At 35.2% G+C, this 17,808-nt stretch overlaps 3 protein-coding genes across 12 annotated transcripts; 2 read left to right on the forward strand and 1 right to left on the reverse strand.

Annotated features, from left to right (window-relative positions):
* Window positions 1-96: 96 nt before the first annotated feature.
* On the forward strand, window positions 97-4,708 carry LOC105693063 (methyltransferase-like protein 22). 7 transcript variants are annotated; one of them, XM_012412734.3, is made up of 6 exons: window positions 97-2,115; window positions 2,189-2,271; window positions 2,422-2,547; window positions 2,699-2,884; window positions 3,140-3,307; window positions 4,215-4,708. In XM_012412734.3, the coding sequence occupies exons 2-6, from the start codon at window positions 2,196-2,198 to the stop codon at window positions 4,508-4,510; spliced, it is 852 nt and encodes a 283-aa protein (XP_012268157.2). In that variant the 5' UTR covers window positions 97-2,115; window positions 2,189-2,195; the 3' UTR covers window positions 4,511-4,708. The 7 variants fall into 7 exon arrangements, with proteins under 7 accessions (XP_012268157.2, XP_048513022.1, XP_012268154.2 ...); XM_048657065.1 differs by having other exon boundaries at window positions 97-944; window positions 1,956-2,271; XM_012412731.3 differs by having other exon boundaries at window positions 97-944.
* Window positions 4,709-6,404: 1,696 nt separating this feature from the next.
* Window positions 6,405-12,930, reverse strand: LOC105693051 (polycomb protein suz12-B). 3 transcript variants are annotated; one of them, XM_012412709.4, is made up of 11 exons: window positions 12,723-12,930; window positions 11,031-11,077; window positions 10,423-10,606; window positions 10,156-10,247; window positions 9,710-9,902; window positions 9,341-9,558; window positions 9,107-9,254; window positions 8,711-8,991; window positions 8,356-8,609; window positions 7,540-7,781; window positions 6,405-7,464 (listed from the first exon to the last, which is right to left on the reverse strand). In XM_012412709.4, exons 1-11 carry the CDS (start codon window positions 12,820-12,822, stop codon window positions 7,133-7,135), a joined length of 2,091 nt encoding a protein of 696 aa, XP_012268132.1. In that variant the 5' UTR covers window positions 12,823-12,930; the 3' UTR covers window positions 6,405-7,132. The 3 variants fall into 3 exon arrangements, with proteins under 3 accessions (XP_012268132.1, XP_012268131.1, XP_048513021.1); XM_012412708.3 differs by having other exon boundaries at window positions 6,405-7,781; XM_048657064.1 differs by lacking the exons at window positions 11,031-11,077; window positions 12,723-12,930 and having other exon boundaries at window positions 6,405-7,781; window positions 10,156-10,249; window positions 10,424-10,566.
* A 114-nt stretch (window positions 12,931-13,044) lies between these two features.
* Window positions 13,045-17,464, forward strand: LOC105693057 (ubiquitin domain-containing protein UBFD1-like). Of its 2 annotated transcripts, XR_007278954.1 has the most exons (5): window positions 13,045-13,364; window positions 14,289-14,830; window positions 14,972-15,160; window positions 15,271-15,474; window positions 15,945-17,464. XR_007278954.1 is itself a non-coding variant. In XM_012412721.4 (4 exons), exons 1-4 carry the CDS (start codon window positions 13,211-13,213, stop codon window positions 15,379-15,381), a joined length of 996 nt encoding a protein of 331 aa, XP_012268144.1. In that variant the 5' UTR covers window positions 13,045-13,210; the 3' UTR covers window positions 15,382-17,464. The 2 variants fall into 2 exon arrangements, 1 of the variants encoding a protein (XP_012268144.1); XM_012412721.4 differs by having other exon boundaries at window positions 15,271-17,464.
* Window positions 17,465-17,808: the final 344 nt, after the last annotated feature.

Here is a 17,808-nt window from a genome sequence, read left to right on the forward strand (position 1 = left end):
CAACTGGCGACAACTAGGCAAGCAACGGGGAAGACGAAGACCACGCCAAGAGACGCGAGTCAGCCATGGAGTCAGCCAACATCGGCAAAGATTGCATACGCGTGGCACGCCGTGGTGCTCCACGATTGGTCAATTTTCATGGAGATACGACCATGCTTTAGCTATCGGTGACAATGGCCACAGCACGGCCAGTACCACAGAAGCCAGTACGGCCGTTGAGGGTGGAAGCGAATCTAAGGCGGCTCTGTATACTTTAGCGACTCATCTGCGCGGATTAGATTTTTTCTCATCCCAATCGATCGTAGTTCGTTCGTAGATGATAGTAGTGCGAATTTCGAGGCTTGTTAGTTAATCATTCGTTAGTAGTAACGAAAACAAAATCGCAAATGTCCAGTTTTATTTTCTTTGTAATTGCGAAGAAAATATCGGAATATCCTAACTGGGAATGGACCATCAATCACCGGCAAATGATTCTACGCTGATTGATGTGAAATTCAATGGAAAATATTATCAATGAGCGGCTAAAAATAAAATTAGGAGCTCAAATTTTTCTTATTTTTTTCCTTATAAACTAATTGTCGTCAAACGTTCGGATTAGGCCATCATTCACGGACAAATGGACCATAATGGACTTAACGAATGCGCCATCTTGAGACCTCGAATAGCTCGACCCGACTTATGAATACCGCCTGAAGACGGCGTTCGACCTCGACTGCTTATAGTACCGTTACGATAAACGTCAAAATGATCCGTGGAGACCACGCGGTAAAAACGCGGCAAGCTGCCAGACAAGTACTTGTACTACAAATTTAGAAACAACATGAGCACATTCGTAATTATTATAGCATATCTACAGCTATAGGTATTAGTGAAAATAGCCACATAAATCCATTATGTAAGCAAAGGTTTTACTCTTACGATAAAAGTTCATTCGTCGAAGCAAGGTGATTACAACTACCATTGCTACCAATAATAACAATAAATTAATTTAATTATTAATGACCGGGTAGCCTTCAGCTTAATCGTTTACTCCTTCCTCCCTGATTAGCTTGTCGCGATTTTTCATAAATTAGTTTATCGAATTTCATACATATACGATTACTAGACGTGTTAAATGTGTTTTATAAACTCCCAAGAATATCCTAGCATGGGTTAAGATCGTTGAATAGAAATCCATTTTTCATTGAAATATTTCATTTCATTCTTAGCGACTTTGTACTACATTGATTTCACAATGTCAACTATTTCTTGGCGTACATGCAAATCGATGCTGTCACTTTTATGACCATGATTTACTCCAATTGACCATGTGCAAATCATATGAGAATAATGATAAATGTGCCTTAATTCAGTTGTAAAAATTAGAAGGAATTGATAGAATTGAAGAACAATGTAAAGGAATTAATTAAATTGCATTTAATGATAATAGTAAGAAACAAGATAATAATGCTATCATTGACCTACAGATAATGTTTTCATGGTACTGTACAGGCTCAACACCAATAACTTCTGTTCGTGGCATATTTAAATGAATTTCAAAAGCTCGTTAGAACAGAATGTGACCTAATATAGGTTGTATGTTATGAAGAATATACGAAATTGTGTAAACAATGTTACATCCAAGGATCAAACAATCATACTCATTTGGCAAACTCTTACTTAAATTTATAGATATAACATGTGAACTGTTGTGATTGTTGCATATTATAAAAGACATAGAACATATTGCCATTGCCATAATTTCAATACATACATTTCCATTTTTATCTAAACTTGAGTGATGAATTAAAACTAGTTATGCGTGTTAAATGCCATGCAAGTCTTCAATACAAGAGCATGACTGTGCTATTTCACCCGAGAAAAAATGTTTCCACAGATCGCAATTCATTGTTCTTGAAAATAAGAACTGTTTGTCATTACAGTTTGATTAAAACAAGAATTTCTTGTCATTGCAGTTTGATGATTTCCATTAACCTTTAACGAATCATACTTGCAATATTGGAATAATCTAGAGAAGATAACAGCAGAAAAAGCCATAATAATACCATGCATATTTTACATGCTGAAAAGACTTCCCAACATGAACTTATATGTTAACAATTAGTCTCATTGAGAGTGAGCCTCCAATTCGTTTCTCCGATAAAGTTTATTCGATCATTGATGAATATTAATGCCAAATTTCTAAAAGATTTCAGATGGAATCCCACAAAGTAACTTCTGAAATTCATACAGAAAATAACAATTTTTCTGTACCATCGAAAAAGTCAGGCAGTTAGTATTACCTTATTCATTAATAGTGTATGTTTCTCTAATCATACATTTTTTTCATTATACAACATTTTTTCCCTAGTCTAATGTAAGATACTGCTCTCTGAGTACCGTACACTTGCCATTTGGTTAACTTTGGATTAAAATTCGCAGATACAATATCAAAGTTTTTCTTTAAATATCCGCAACATTTGAGGGAGACTTGTAAAAATGGCTTAGACATTGACGCCGACGGAGATTTCATAATCGATCAGAAACTTGAAGGGGAATTAGTGATCGGTAAATAACACGAATGTCCAGACTGTACATATTTATTTTATCACAAGTGAGCTCTGGTTCTCCTGGGTACAATTCAAAAGATGAAAGTCTTGATTGAATCATTTTAAAAACTGGAAAACGCATTTCATTTTTTTTATTCATTCCTATCCAGAGCACAGCATATCGACAACACTAAACCTTGTTGGTTTGCAAGTATGGCGTGGTGCATTTTTACTCGCCGATTACATTCTGTACAATCCAGAACTTTTCCAAAAACAGACCATCCTAGAGTTGGGTTCCGGTGTTGGTCTAACAAGTATTATTGCTGGAATGTTTGCTAAACAAGTCATATGCACTGGTAAATAAAACATTACTTGAAATCTATTTTGCTTTTTCGTTTTTCTGCAAAACCATGAAGAACAAGTTTTTGAAAACTACATGATTTGTTGAAAAACAATAAAAGAGTTTTTTTCCAGCTACGCAGTAACGTTTATTTCATTTTATTTATTTTTTTCCTAAATGACGACTCAACTCCAAATTAATTTCACCATAATTGGCTAGACACACCCAACTGATTCATTGAAATAAATAAATTTTACGTTTGGATTCTCAGATGTAAATATAGGAAGTATACTGAAACTGATCCAGAGAAATGTAGATAGAAATAAGAGTCACATCAAATCGAAGTTCTGTGTAATGGAATTGAATTTCCTTGAAATGGATTGGTCCGAGAGTCTCCGAGCAAAGTTTGATGCCGCCACGATTATTTTAGCCGCAGATGGTAAGCATTCAAAAATTATGTCAACCGTCAATGTTTGTTACTGACTATTGGATCATACTTTTATCTCACGCAAATGGTTTTACTGTGCTTTTGTGTAAAAGGTCGTCATAGGAGAATCAATGACTTAGAGGGAGAATATTTTTGGCTATTGAAATAGCACTGGACTGTGCTTCCCTACCTCTGGTTTCGACACCTGGGCAGGCCTCTTTGCATTAGGAAGGTTCATACTCAAGTCCATTGTCTTTCCACCAAAGACTCAGTGTTCTTACAAACAAAAAACATTCATAATTCGTTGGCAGATCTTTTTGAAAAATTGCAAAGGCTTTTGAACAAAATTTGAATCATCTAAATTGGACAACAATTTTCATATGGCTAGGTGAAATGATTTCGGCAATCACATGTCCAGCAAAATTACATATCCATTTTGCACATCGAAATTGTACTCCGATTTTGGTGATTCAAATTTTGTTCATAAACCTTTTCAATTTTTTAGCAGTCCAATGTTATTCAAGTCGGCGAAAATTTCTCACTCCCAACCACCGATTCTGAGGATCTTTCCCGCGAAAGGATAGTATGTGAAATTCTATTGGATAACAAAACAAAAGTTTGGATAGAAAATTCAAATATTAAATAAGATAGTATGAAAGCAATGACTTTAATAATATGTTTTACTTGTTGATATCCGACAATTTTTTGAGAAAAATCCTGTTTAGTATTAATCAGAACATACTTGAATTACAAACAACTAAAGTGTTGATATTGAAAAGCGAAGACACCTCGCTATATTTATTGAAAATTGCACAACTATGCTTGATGTATCAGAAAATTTGGCTGGTGGTTCATTTGGTAGTTGGGCTGGTGCAAAACATGATCGCGGGAGTTAATTCGAATACTTTGCTTGTTACAGTGATTTATGACGACCAGATTACAGACGCTTTTGTGAAAACACTAATAAAGCTGTTAGACTCACGTTCGTCAAAGACGATTTACATAGCCATGGAGAAAAGATTTGTTTTTACTACCTCAGATTTGGATTCTGTAGCTCCAATGTACGAAGAGTTTCTACGATGTGTTGAGCGATACAATACAAATTGGAATATACAATGGTTGGAAGTAGACTTTCCCCAGTACTTCAAATATGACCGAGTAAAAGAATTGATAATAATGAAAATTGAAAATAATGTCAGACGAGATATAGACTGAATTATATTATGTAACCTATTTGTAGATAAATAATGAGGCGTCACGTTATGTTTTACCACAAACTTGCAATGATGAAATGGTTTTCTGCAAAACAAAATGTATTTTATAAATCTCATATTTATTTGTGCAAAACCGATGTATGTGGCTCCAGACAGTGAAAGTTTTTGAATGTAGAAATTAAATTTTCAGTTCAAACCATTTTAATGAAACTTGTACAACGAGCTTATTGATCAGCTTTGTCTCGCAGTGAAACCACCCTTTCATTCATAAATCAATGTTTAATATTCATATCACCGGTGTGAATTTAAATGGATGACAAAATTTGTGGTAATGATTCGAATGAAATTAATGTTTATATACCTTCATCAGCCATGAAATCAGATTTGCTACCCGTGGAACAGGTGCATAATTTGACTAAGACATAATTTACAGGAAAAAAACATGCCAATATGACAGAATAATCTCTAATGTACGCATATTCCAGAGACACGAAAATAAATTTCTGAATGCAACAACGGGATAAGTTCACACATAACGAATTTTTGTTTTGCAATTTTATTCTTTTTTTTTTTTTTGCTATTTACAATTTAGGATTGACAATCATAATCATAATAAACTAATAATAATAATAATAATAATAATAATAATAATAATAATAATAATAATAATAATGAGAAGAATAATGGACAATAGTAACAGACAGATAAAATTGTCTCGGCTCTTAAAAAAGGGTACGCGCTATCGTTATATGGAATTGAAACATGACTCCTTAAGTGCTCTTTAGCCTCATAGACATTGTAGAACCTACTTCGCTTCAAACAAAATTATGAAACATATTCCCCCAGTGTATTTTATGCTTCAAACACAAGTATGTACGTACGTACATACATACCTTATGCTCCATAAACATGCATGCATCAATCGAGACAATCTTATTTGTTCTAAGAATCTTTTATGATAGTCATGTATATTACACACACGTTATATTACGACGTACCTAACAGGTGAACTCTGAAAGTATAAGTCATGGCGTTGAATATCAATAATTAAACACATGTAGAAGTGGTCGTCATTAGTTTATATCATGTTCTTCCGCATGCATTTCGAATGCGATTCTTGGGACTGTTAGATTGAAACCGTTTACAGAGAATGAAAAGATGCATTAAAAACAAGCTGTAAGAAATTTTTCTGATACAGCAAATTTGCATCAGGTTTGACTTTCATTTCTCAGCTTTCTCAGTTTAGGTGAAAAGTTTTTCGAGTGACCAATTGTTAGTTAAACTCGAAGTGACGTATGACATCTGCCAATTTCAAAATCATTGGACCATTTCCTAAATGAGTGCTGTTTTGCTATGTTATATTGATGTACAACGCTCCGTAACAGATACTTTTAGTTTTGGCAAAGGCACTTTCACTTCTTCAATTTATTATTTTAAACTAAAAAGCCAAGGTTATGTTGTTGCAGAATAATTTGTAGCAACAACCACCTGTGGCTCTAGCTAATTAGTTGAATTTTTATTTCTCTTGAATCACTTTTTTCATTTGTCATCTATAGCAACGTTCAGTAAAGAGCGAGTCGTTCAACCATCGACAGATAAAAGACGCCATTTTCAATTTTTGAAAAAAAATCTTTGCCTCTTTACAACATTCCAACATTCTTAGTAAGGTGCAGATAGAACCGTGAATGAAGAGCAATGATTGCTTCACGATTGATGTAGGATCAGTGCGAAGAACAATTTTCCATACGACAAGGTTCTGTGGTTTGAATAAGCCATGTCAGCACAATTCGTAGTTCCCAGTATAAGTGTATACCGCTTCACTTTACATACACCACATAGATTTAAATTGCAATTTATCACGTCAAGAGGACCCAATGAATAGAACTAGCAAGACGTATTGCTAAAATAACATTTACTTTTTCTCCATTTACACTTGAATAATGTAATCGCGCTTCGTTATTTCATTGTAAACAATATAGTAATAGTAGAAACAATCATATCTCTCATGTAATACAACTGTTAAGAAGTGTGGGTTGCTGGGAGAACTAGCATCGTTACACCATCTAGAAAAACCACTTGAGTATATTTGTTTTTCGAATCTATGAGATCAAATTCATTTATGCAATTTTTTTTAATATGGAGTCCCTTACCCGAAAATATATCAAAGTTTAGGTTAGGTAACATTCGCATAGTTCTAAGCACTTCTTAACCAATGACAATCCATACGGACAGTGAAGTTTCGCCTAAAATTTCACAGGCAGTTTCATTTTCCTTGTGCATTATTCTACCCCTGAACTGCTGGGCTAGAATGGCAGTGCGCTAAAGGGTGTGGCTGAGGTACGTCAAGTTAGAACTACATCAGACTTTAACGATCATTAATCTTTCTACAAAACGAAACCTACAAATATGAATTTCTACAGCAGAGACCTGTGTAGTGCGATATGTCTGGACCCAGCAGTTGAAAGAGTCTTACATTTGATAATTGATATTTAAAAAATTTTTTACAATACACAATGAGAAAAAAAATCTCAATAGTCACATGCTCATGTCTAAAATGTATGGAACTGTTGGTTGATGAAATTTCTTGACAACTGTTCAATGGAATAGTCAAGCATGTTTACGGTTAATATATGTCTGTACTAGCGTGTTTGCTAGCATTATTGTGTATGGTAACAGTTATTTTGCCGCTCTGAGGATTTGGCGGGGATCCTAATGGGAGAGTTGTCTTTCTACGGGCATTGGAATTAGAAACCTCGTTGTTGAAATTGGTTTTTGCACTTGATCCGCTTGGCTTTGTTGCTTCTAAACTTGAAGCGTACACACCAGTGGTTACCCATCGTTCTACTTGTGCCTCATGAGATTTTTGTAAGATTTTCTTTACATCACCGTTCTCACCGCCTTCCTTCATTATTTCTTGCAATTTTTGAATTGTTTGGTACAAAATCACAGGACTGACTAGACCAAAATCGAACAAACTACACATGTGCAACACGAAATTGCGATAGAGATTTTTCATCAACAACTCTTTACCCTTTGTTTCCAAAAACATTTGACAGGCCAATGGTATCTGGCAATCTCCAACGTAACCGTGCTTCATTACATGTAGATTCCACATTTTCATGAGTTCCTTCTCACCCTCGTTTACATCTGTGAAGTCATCTATCATCATCATAGTCTTTGTCTGCAACCATCGTGGGTCATTCTCTCCCTCTGAGTCGACATCCATCTCTTTGGGATAGATCGGCAAACACGTAACCGTATGATGATACAGCCTGAAGGAAACCCAAATCACCCATTTTTATCTTGTACATGAGGCTTTCTATGCTAATGTGATTTTTTCTAACCATTTTTGATCGAGTTTATAATTTTTTTTTGATTGTTTTCGCTCTGAAAAGCACTTTTCAATTTTTTCAATATTTCCTGAAAATCTGTTAATTCTTGATGGTTTTTCTAGGGGTACAATATGATGTATTGGTTGGATTGATAGTAAAACCATTCCTAATGTCTATAACCTATTGCATCCAAAAAAAAACATCTCTTCGTCTTGATTGTTTTACAACAGAGAACAATCAAAGAGAAAATTCTAACATGGTGAGGCAAAATCACTTCAAGCTTCATATAGTTGAACTCTTATGTATAGAGAATTATTTCTCCATTTTGATCGACGTATGTCAAAGGAATTAACTATCGATATTTAGAATCAAATTCCAGGTGATTTAGAATGTGTTTTATACTCTTCGTTACGTTTTGTCAACATGAAAGAACGTGTGTTATGGCTGACCTGGACATTAATTCTGAAGGTACTTTTGCGTTTAGCAGTTTCATAATCCGATAGTAATGTCTCACCTGTTATGGCCTGTGATATAAGGACGCTGACTTTCAAAATCATTTTCGTCCAACTCCAAAAATTCCGATAGACTAGGCTTGGTTCGTTTTGGTCTACAGACTAAAATATTGGTAACGCTGGTGCGCCTCGTTGGTCCCGTCCGAGCAAACGCCACTCCGGATGGTTGTGAGATCAACTCATGTGGGCTGCCAGAGTAGGAGCCATCGTAACATTCATTTATCGCCACATCTATTCTGGCTCCTTGTGTAATTGGCTGTACGAATGAAATTCATTTTACAATGCAATATTCTTGACTAACATGCAATTTCATAGGGTTATTTTAAAACAGTGTGTAATTACACTGATAAAACTCACCACGTAAGTAAATGTAAACCTAGAGTGGCACAATTTAAGATGTTTTAGTAGTGAGTACAATTTTCCACAGTCCAATGAACACCAAGGGCAGTGAAGGTCTTCGCAAGCCTCAGTTTGTTGTCGACTATTATTATTGTACAAAAATTGGTAAACTATTTGCTGAGTAGTCGACGTATCCATTTTTTCAACAGGTAAAGATAATTTTGTAGGTATTAACGGACTAGAAGTTGGCAGTGTTGTGTTATTGTTATTATGATTTGTTGGACAACGCTCGAGCATACCTGTAATTTACAAAACGAATCTCACACTCAAATTGACTATTATTAAAATATCCATAAACTTTTCAAACTGATTCACAGTAATTTAACCAGCAAAGATATTCGTAAAAAGAATTACCATTTCCTGGCCTATTTTCTTTATTGTCGCCATTGGGAAGTGGGTGAATAGGTACAGGCCGGTCAACTAATCCATTACTTGGCTCAGTGGTCCAACTAAGTCTAAATTTCAACGTGGGACCACGACTGAACACCTCAAAAGGGCCACACTGTAATGATATGATAATGTAGTAAGTAACTCCAAATCACTCAAATCATGTATAAAATTACAAAATTCACATAGAATACAAATGACCTGTTTAATGTCGGTAATACATTCCCAGGAACTATGTTTCTTAGGGCTGGCTCGAACATTTGTTTGTACCTCTTGTAGGCCTAATTCGTAATCTCCATCAGTTAATAGACAACGGTTGTGTTTGTCATATACAATAAGCTCGGAGCCATACAATTTGACCTCTTCGCCACCATTTTTTATTGAGCCAGTGGCAGACTTACGTCTCTTTTGGGCAGGTTCTGAAAAAAACAAAAAAAATGATTCATAATTCAATTCAGACATGACATCGATGAGAATAACACAATGTTCTTGTAACAACATGTACATGTGAAGGACTTGTAAAATGCTTGTGGGACTAATAACTATTCTGAGTACGATACACGCTTTTACCATCTAAATCACAGTTGGACATAAGGCAGCTATTGTTTGACATACAATAGACCCGAAGAAGAAGCATGTATGTTTTCACAATGTGACCGTTGCTTAGACTAAATGATTCGTTTGGTATTGAAATGGTTGGTGCTTTTGGAGGAGGCTGATCTTCAGATGGGTTAATTGGTACCTCGCTTGTACCAACGGAGACCTGTAAAAATCAAACGGTAGTCATATAATAAATACACCACACAAACACCATGAACGATTTAATATAAACAGAACTATTATTCGATTTCTGACATGGGTTTCGGGTGAATTTTAAAAGCAGCATATTTTGCAGTATATGAAGACGAAAGATGAGAATAATATCATATCCTTACTTTGCTACACCTATTTTTTCTACTCAAATACAAGTATCAATATTGAGAAATATGAGTTCTGGACAACGAATAAATACATACCTGCATTATTGGTAAACTGACATCTTTTCGTTTTTTATGACAAATTTTCAACAATAACGTCTCTACTTTCACAGGCTCTTGATAACTTTCGACTGTAAAATAAAGATTATTCATAAATAACATTATTTTCTGGATTGAAATTTCTGTAACGTACAATTAGGTAGGTAATTTAAGAATAATTGGATATGTTTAGGGGGATGACATGAGAATCAAAGAACTCTCGAGTTCCAGGATTTGAATTTAAAGAGATTCTTTATATATACATGCCTTTTTTATCATAGAATCCTAAAAAAGTCAGCGTCATGTAGCCACGTACACCAGGGTTATGACCCTGATTGTTCTTAGACATCAAACCTTCTAAAATTGTGTCGATCCTAAAAGCACGCCTGGACTTGTGACTTCTGGACATACGTTGTCTCATATAAGACAAATTTCTGTAGAGAAATATTGGCTGGAAAAAAATAAGAAACTTCAATAACAGCACTCTGACTTACAATTAGACCTGCATGTGAGAAGCCTCAGTGTTGGCAAATATGAATGAGGTATATCTACACCCAAGGATTGATAATATATTTGGCAACAGGGAGTTTCCTTGCAGTTTTCATTATAATCAATTGAATGATTTCTCTCAGCTTTAAGATTGCAAAGGATCACAACCAAAACGTGAGTCAAAGTGGAACAACAGAGATTTCCATAGTTTGCATGTGCATACATTATGCAAACTACTGGTAATGCGCTCAATTTTACTTTACATATAGATGAATTTTAAAGGCATAGCTTCCATAGTGCATAGTTAAACATGAGATTAAGAGGAATTCTTTTTGCTGTTGTTTTAGGCGCTCTAGGGCCTTTGATTTTTTATTATGCAGACTCACCGAAATTTGATTTCTGGTACGTAGAAATCTGTATATCTGTGTGGGCTCTGAAAATAGTAATGAAAAGAATTCAATGAGTGAAATAAACGATTTTGCAACAATACTTTGCATATTACTCCATTCGGTGGGATACCAAAGATCATTATGGAATATCCTTATCTGAAAATAATTCATTCTAAGTGCAAGATTCTTAAGGCCGAAACTAAAAGAGGTAAATCATTTTCTATGAATAATAATTGAGAAACGGTCAAACATTTCGTTTGCTTGAGATTTGTGTGTTCAAAAGCCCGTATCAATTATCAGAAAAATTTATTTATACACGTAAGGTGATGTATAAAAAAAGAGGGGGAAAAGGTCTCTCAGAAGTTCGGACTACTGTCAACAGATGGCCAAACCCATTTTTTCGAGAACCATTTTCTCTCACAACTAAAGCAAACTCCCGGATTAACAAACCCAGAGGTAGTAGCGCTAGCAGACCGATCCTTCTGAGATTCAGAACGGGAGGTGATGACTCGGGGCGGCTTGTCATTGATACGAGATGCCTGCACCGGCAAACCTTGTTACGATACTGTAGGTCAAACCCCTCTGATCCCGTTCACGATATCTTAGGATGTGATCAAGAATTTCAGATTATTCTAACGAACAAAATCTGATTAATTAACCGCAAGTCTGATTACTGTCGGCTATGGTTGAAAGGAATCCGAATTAATTACCTTGCAAACGTAATATTTTAGATCTTTAGGGACATGACCCACTCGGGAATGTACCTTGAGTTACGAAAAAACAAATAATCTTGGTTCGATAGGGTTCAAGGGTAAGCTGATTTGAAAATATCATTCATTGACAAACTTTGGCTGAAAAGACATCTAAAATCACGGAAATTGAAGATTCTATCGATGTTGAGAGGCCACAAGGAATTTCTGAATATCAGATTGCAGCATTACATGAACTTTGCAACTGAACTGTGGGATGCGTTGTGTGAAAGGTGAAAGTATGTAAGTCCTCTATGATGTTATTGAGAATTTCCCCCTAAGGTTGTCCTGCAAAGGCGTATGATAGTTTTCCCCCCACGATCTATTCTCGAGTCTATGAAGTGATCTCCCAGCTTTGTATTTACAAATTATTAACATTTCATTTTACGGCAAGAAAATTGAATTCTATTGTTTTTTACACAATTTTGCTCAATATGGTCAATGTATCTCAACGAGTTCGAGGTTTCCATATCTTGATCGAGCGTCGATAACCTCGCATCGTCAATTTACGTAAATGCAAGTAACAAACTGTGTAACAAAGTAAGCATATACCGAAAATCGAGAGAAATGAAAAGTTACGGTCAATTCGGCATTCTTGGGCGTTTTGATGGTGAATAATGCCCTGAATAGATTGTTTATGCACGACCCTTAATAAAATTAATAAAAAAAAGAATGAAAAAATGACAGGTGTCCCGTGGAGTATTGCGCCAAAGTTCTGGTTACCCGACGCGCGCCTGAAAGTGAACATCCTCGGTAGAAAAATGGGGTTATGTTCGACTTATGGCAACGACGATGCAAATTTATCTTTCCATTTATTTTTTCCAATATTGACATAATTATTGACGGTGATGTCGCGCGGACAATAGATCCGATGGTAAACAATCGTAGTTGCGGAGATAACCGAGGTACGGACAGTAATGAGAAGAGAATTTCTACTTACTTTCGAAAGCCTGGAGAAAGAGTTCATGATCCGCTTGGATTTGATCCATTCTTGGTACTTTTTGACCCTCGGTCTCTTTCTCGCGCTTTTTAGGCGGCATCGCGTCAATCGATTTCTCTGAGAATTTCACAAATACTCTCGTTAATCACGTAAAAATACAACGAAAACACGCCCCGCGGGAAAATTTGCTGCAGCAGCTTATTAGGCAGCTGCAGCGCTCTCTGTCGGATTTCGGCAGAATCGTTGATTCTTCCTACCAATAAACGACGTCAGAATTCTCCGCTGCCCTGATTGGTTGGAGAAGCTTCGAACAATTTTATTCGTCAAACCACGTCAAACTCAACAAACTGGCCGTTCGACGTTTATATGGAAAAAATGGAAGGGCCCGGTGGGTCCCATAAATCTTCAAACAATTTAATACAAATATTTGTAAATTATTCTTTACTGTTAAATATTTATTTTAAATTGCGGAGGTTTGGACTTGATTCATGAGTCAAGAGACTTGTGCACGAAAATTTGGATTGGTCATCATCGTTGAGAAACAGGTGCAGTCCGTTTTCTTCACTTTTCTTCTGATTCTCAGTCCAACGCTCATAGCGAAATACATCATCACTTCGTCGCGGTACATCATGGAGTACGTTGGTACGTCAAAATAACACCGAATTTTATGTAATTATTTCTCTTTGATGCAACAACGAATTTTCTCGTGTACATTGTTCATTTGAAGTTCGTTTAAAATATATGACATATCTTTACACAGGTTTTTTTTTAACGAGTCATACTTTGGAAATGTCAGATTGTATCTGATGTTTAATTTAAAACTCATGCAGATCAGTTGAATGTGTATCGCTTTGACAACGAGAATAATTCGTTTTAAATATATTAAATACTGTCCATTCCAAATCTTACGGATAAAGAAAATTATAATTTCGAAAAAAATTCGGATTCCGAGGTCGTATATATTTTCTTAGGATCTTGGTAACCTAACCTTTCATGTGACCATTACGTGTGAATTTAAAAAGTCATCTTTCGGTCATAAATTCTCTTTCATCAAATTTGTTCTTTATCTATAAACTCGAACAAAGTAACTTATTTATTTTCGAACCAATTGTACTGTATTTTAATCATGCCTCGCCACAATTATTAACAGCCGTTCTGCAAGCATTGTTTAAAGTCAGAACCAATTACTGCTAACTTTTGTTGTTTATTTTTTATTTGGAAATGTGTTTCTAGTTTCAATGATTATTGTTTTTTTGAGTAACAATCTTCGAAATGAATCATTTGTACCTTTTTTTTATGGAAAGCAGAATATCTGTTGTAAAAACTCCTTGTCATGAAATTGGTCATTAAGGTACATGTATAAATTTGCTGTTGAGTTATGGTAGAATTTTCACTGTATCATTCCATACATGGTACTTATACTCACGGCTGCAGGAAGTGTCAATGCCGAATCTGTGATATTATATTTCACAGACAGTTTTATTGCAAGATAGAGTTCCATTTAGAAGATCTACTTAATTAATGTGATGTTATTAGCATCTATTAGTTTCTCGATTTGTTTTACAGGTACAGCAAAGGGTGACAGTAACGAAAACTGCTGTGTTCCCGAATTGATAACAAATTCAAAATCTGAAACAACTTCAATAGAGGGGTCAAAAAGCGGATTATCTGAATCTGATTCAAAACCAAATGACAATGCTGCCGCAACATCACAGAAGACATTTAAAGAAACGATAGAACTTAAAATTATTTATAACAAACAAAAAATTGACATCAGCTTTCCATTAGATGATACTGTCAAAGATCTGAAAGCTCACTTACAAGATGTTATCGCCGTCCCACAGGCAATGCAAAAAGTAATGATCAAAGGATTGGCCAAAGATGATCAAACCTTGAGAAGTCTGGGTGTTACAAAGGGTGCCAAAATCATGATCGTTGGTTCTAAGCTCGACGATGTATTAGCCGTCTCTACTCCAACAAAACAAGACCTTGTCGATGAGGCAGCTGCCGCGGCGAATAAAGAACCCTTGTCGCAACAAAAAATGCACCGCAAAGTTTTAGATAAAGGTATTCCCGAGGATGTGATACCTGGTATACTCGAAAGCAAGGTTTGTAATTTAGTTGGCAGTTTCTTGTTTCTTTGGAAATGAATTTTTTACTCGATATTTCGATTTACCAGTGTAGAAATTTCAACTCTACGTTTGTAGAATTTATTTGATTTTTGTAATACATGTCTTTAAATGGTACAGGAATCACTCCCGGATTTTCCACTCGCTGGGATGTTGAATAAATCAGGTGGAAAAGTTCGCCTTACTTTCAAACTGGAACAGGATCAACTGTGGATCGGCACCAAGGAACGAACAGATAAAATACCAATGAATTCGATAAAAGGTGTACTCAGCGAACCCATCCACGATCATCCAGAGTATCACATAATGGTGAATTGACAAAAAAAAAATAAGCGCCATGATATGAAATTACCTGATGTTCAAAATGTCTATCAGCAGAGTAAAATCCCCAATATATTTTCATTCAAGATATTTTTCAGGCAATACAATTAGGCCCAACCGAAGCTTCGAGATATTGGATATACTGGGTACCTGCGCAATACGTCTCAGCTATCAAAGACTCAATTTTGGGTAAATGGCAGTACTTCTGATTCAATGGCGCATTAGAAATGTCTCTGCAAATAAAATGGACAGATAGGGCAAAAATCGAAACGGACGACTGTGCTAGTCAACCATTTTTCAGAGTAAGTTATTACTGGCATCGTTTCATTAAGCGATAAGCCGTGGTCATTCGGGGTATTTCGAATACAAACAAAAAATTCATCCCGTAAATATAAATTGGCGAATGTAATTGAAAAAACTCATCAGCATATAAATTAGATAATAAAAGCTTCATTCAATGTCTGGCTCTTTTCGAGCTTTAAGCTGTAGATTTTATTATTCATCAAAGGCGAAACGGAAACACATCTCTCACATCTTTCAGATTTCGTAATATTCGATATTCGTGTGTATATATTTTACATAATTTTATATACTTAGTTAAAATACCTCCATTGAGCTTTCAACTTTCAGCAAGTCAGTTGAAAAGAAATTCCTTTGTGAATATTGAATATCACATAATCAAAGCTTTTATTTTTTTGTTAAATTATATTATAAGCTAATATTGAGCTATGAGTAAACTAACGCAATACACAATCTTTGCGCAATTTTCCAGTTCAACATGAGCATACAGCACTCCTACTTGAATTCTTCAAAATTCGAACAGTATTCTGTACGAAATTCATTCAGCAAGAGTTTATCTGGCTCAGTGTAATTTTTGCACAATTTCTCCGAAAACAACACGAATTAAGGTGTGTACTCGAATGGTATAAGTCCAAAGAGCGAAATCATAAATTCGTTGTACACGTTGTTCATGCAGTTGTTTATGTTTCTTTGGATCAACTCATTGTCAGTTTCGATTATTATAGTATCAGTAGCGCGGTAATAGCAACTTGCGTTGCATATAATCATTTCGTTCAAACATATTTTAAGCGATTGGAACATTTTGAAGTACAAGTTTTTCGTCATTGCTTTATGATAAAATCGATATGTACCTGTGTGCATACGTGCGCAATAATTGCGAACGTCTGTATACGTATAAATAAATAAATAAATGAAGAAACGGGAACACACATGTATCGCTACAGTTATAGACTTATCATCATAAATGTAACAACGACTTTTACACCAAATAGAACATAACATTTGGTTATGATTTACCAATTGGCCTAGGTGTTGAGGAAAAGTCTGAAACAAGTTATCTACTCAAAGCACAAAATACGAATCTTCATCTCACGTAAGAGGTAGCTCATAAATTAGATTTTATACCATCTTGAAGCGTACCTATGATATCTGGATAAATATTCGGTGAATCAATGAGGTCAACTTCCAAATAGCTCCCACCTCTGATGTTGATGAAATTTCACAGGCATGTCATATGTACAAAATTAAGTCAAATCTCTAAGTAATATTTTGCGGAACCATCTAGTTCTTGAAATGCAATATTTTCATTCTCATGTTGGAAATTGTTTAGTTTAGCTATTTTATGTTCGGATTAACTTGAAAATCTTTTTTGTGTATGATATTTTTAGTATATTGTAGACTTATCATAATATTAGTATATTGTGCACCTTGGGTGCAAAGGCGGTTTTCGCTCCTGAGTGTGTAGTAGCTAAAATATAAACAAAAAATAAACTAAAATTTCATTGAAAAACTCTTTCTATTGAAATTTTATTAAAATCGGAGGTGGGGGCTATTCGGAAGTCTTACCAATCAATGATTTTCGGTTCAATTGTTTTTTTTATTAAATAACCCAAGCAAAATAAGTAATCCTGGTGTACAACAGGGTGTGATTTTATATGAATAAAACGAGTGAGAAATAATTATAAGTTTCTACTTTTACCATCACCTTGACATTAATGAACGTTTTATGGAGTATGTTCAAGGCACAATATAGTCTATGAGTTCGATTAACTTTCATAATGTCATCAATAGTTGCAGTACTTTTGTTAATGTTACGAGGCTGAATGACTTCCATGTCATATACATACATATATTGGTGAAATAGTAAAAACTAAAGTCAGAAAAATTAAATAAGCCATTGTCACTTTAGATGCAACATGCCTCTAAAAATTGGGAGTAGTTTTCAATTTGACAAGTGTAATGGTTTAGGTGTAATAAACTTAGTGTAACTGATTTATTATTTAAGAAAGATTTATTCATCCTTGTGCATGCTTGTATGTACCTAAGATTACAAGTTGCACGTCTTATGAGCGTGGGCAACAACGAATTCTGACCTGCGAGTGGCCTACGCTTTTTTCTGCCGCTTATTACTAGGGTTGCCAACCTAGCATTTATTACAACAAAATAACGGAAGAAATAAAATAGACGTAGAAAGTGTGGTTTGAATTTCGGTTAGAAATATAAATATCATGCTTTGTCCTCAAGTTGCACACACTCAAATGACTGAAGAGTAATTGCAGTGCAGGGAGTCACGTTGTGCTGATAAACTCCCTGTCACGCTAATGACAGCACACGGT

This window comes from Athalia rosae, chromosome 6 (assembly GCF_917208135.1).
Source record: "Athalia rosae chromosome 6, iyAthRosa1.1, whole genome shotgun sequence".
In the NCBI taxonomy this organism is placed as follows: Eukaryota; Metazoa; Arthropoda; class Insecta; order Hymenoptera; family Athaliidae; genus Athalia; species Athalia rosae.

Bases quoted from the DNA above. Each gene is read 5' to 3' on its own strand.
- LOC105693063 (XM_012412734.3), top strand. From the start codon at position 2,196: ATGGAATCCCACAAAGTAACTTCTGAAATTCATACAGAAAATAACAAT. The intron at 2,885-3,139 runs GTAAATAAAACA...TTGGATTCTCAG, and splicing joins TAAACAAGTCATATGCACTG to ATGTAAATATAGGAAGTATA. The intron at 3,308-4,214 runs GTAAGCATTCAA...TGCTTGTTACAG, and splicing joins GATTATTTTAGCCGCAGATG to TGATTTATGACGACCAGATT.
- LOC105693051 (XM_012412708.3), bottom strand. From the start codon at position 12,822: ATGCCGCCTAAAAAGCGCGAGAAAGAGACCGAGGGTCAAAAAGTACCA. The intron at 9,559-9,709 runs GTAAAAGCGTGT...TGTTTTTTTCAG, and splicing joins GTCCAACTGTGATTTAGATG to AACCTGCCCAAAAGAGACGT. The intron at 9,255-9,340 runs GTCATTTGTATT...ATATCATTACAG, and splicing joins GTATTACCGACATTAAACAG to TGTGGCCCTTTTGAGGTGTT.
- LOC105693057 (XM_012412721.4), top strand. From the start codon at position 13,211: ATGAGTCAAGAGACTTGTGCACGAAAATTTGGATTGGTCATCATCGTT. The intron at 13,365-14,288 runs GTACGTCAAAAT...TTTGTTTTACAG, and splicing joins GTACATCATGGAGTACGTTG to GTACAGCAAAGGGTGACAGT. The intron at 15,161-15,270 runs GTGAATTGACAA...GATATTTTTCAG, and splicing joins ATCCAGAGTATCACATAATG to GCAATACAATTAGGCCCAAC.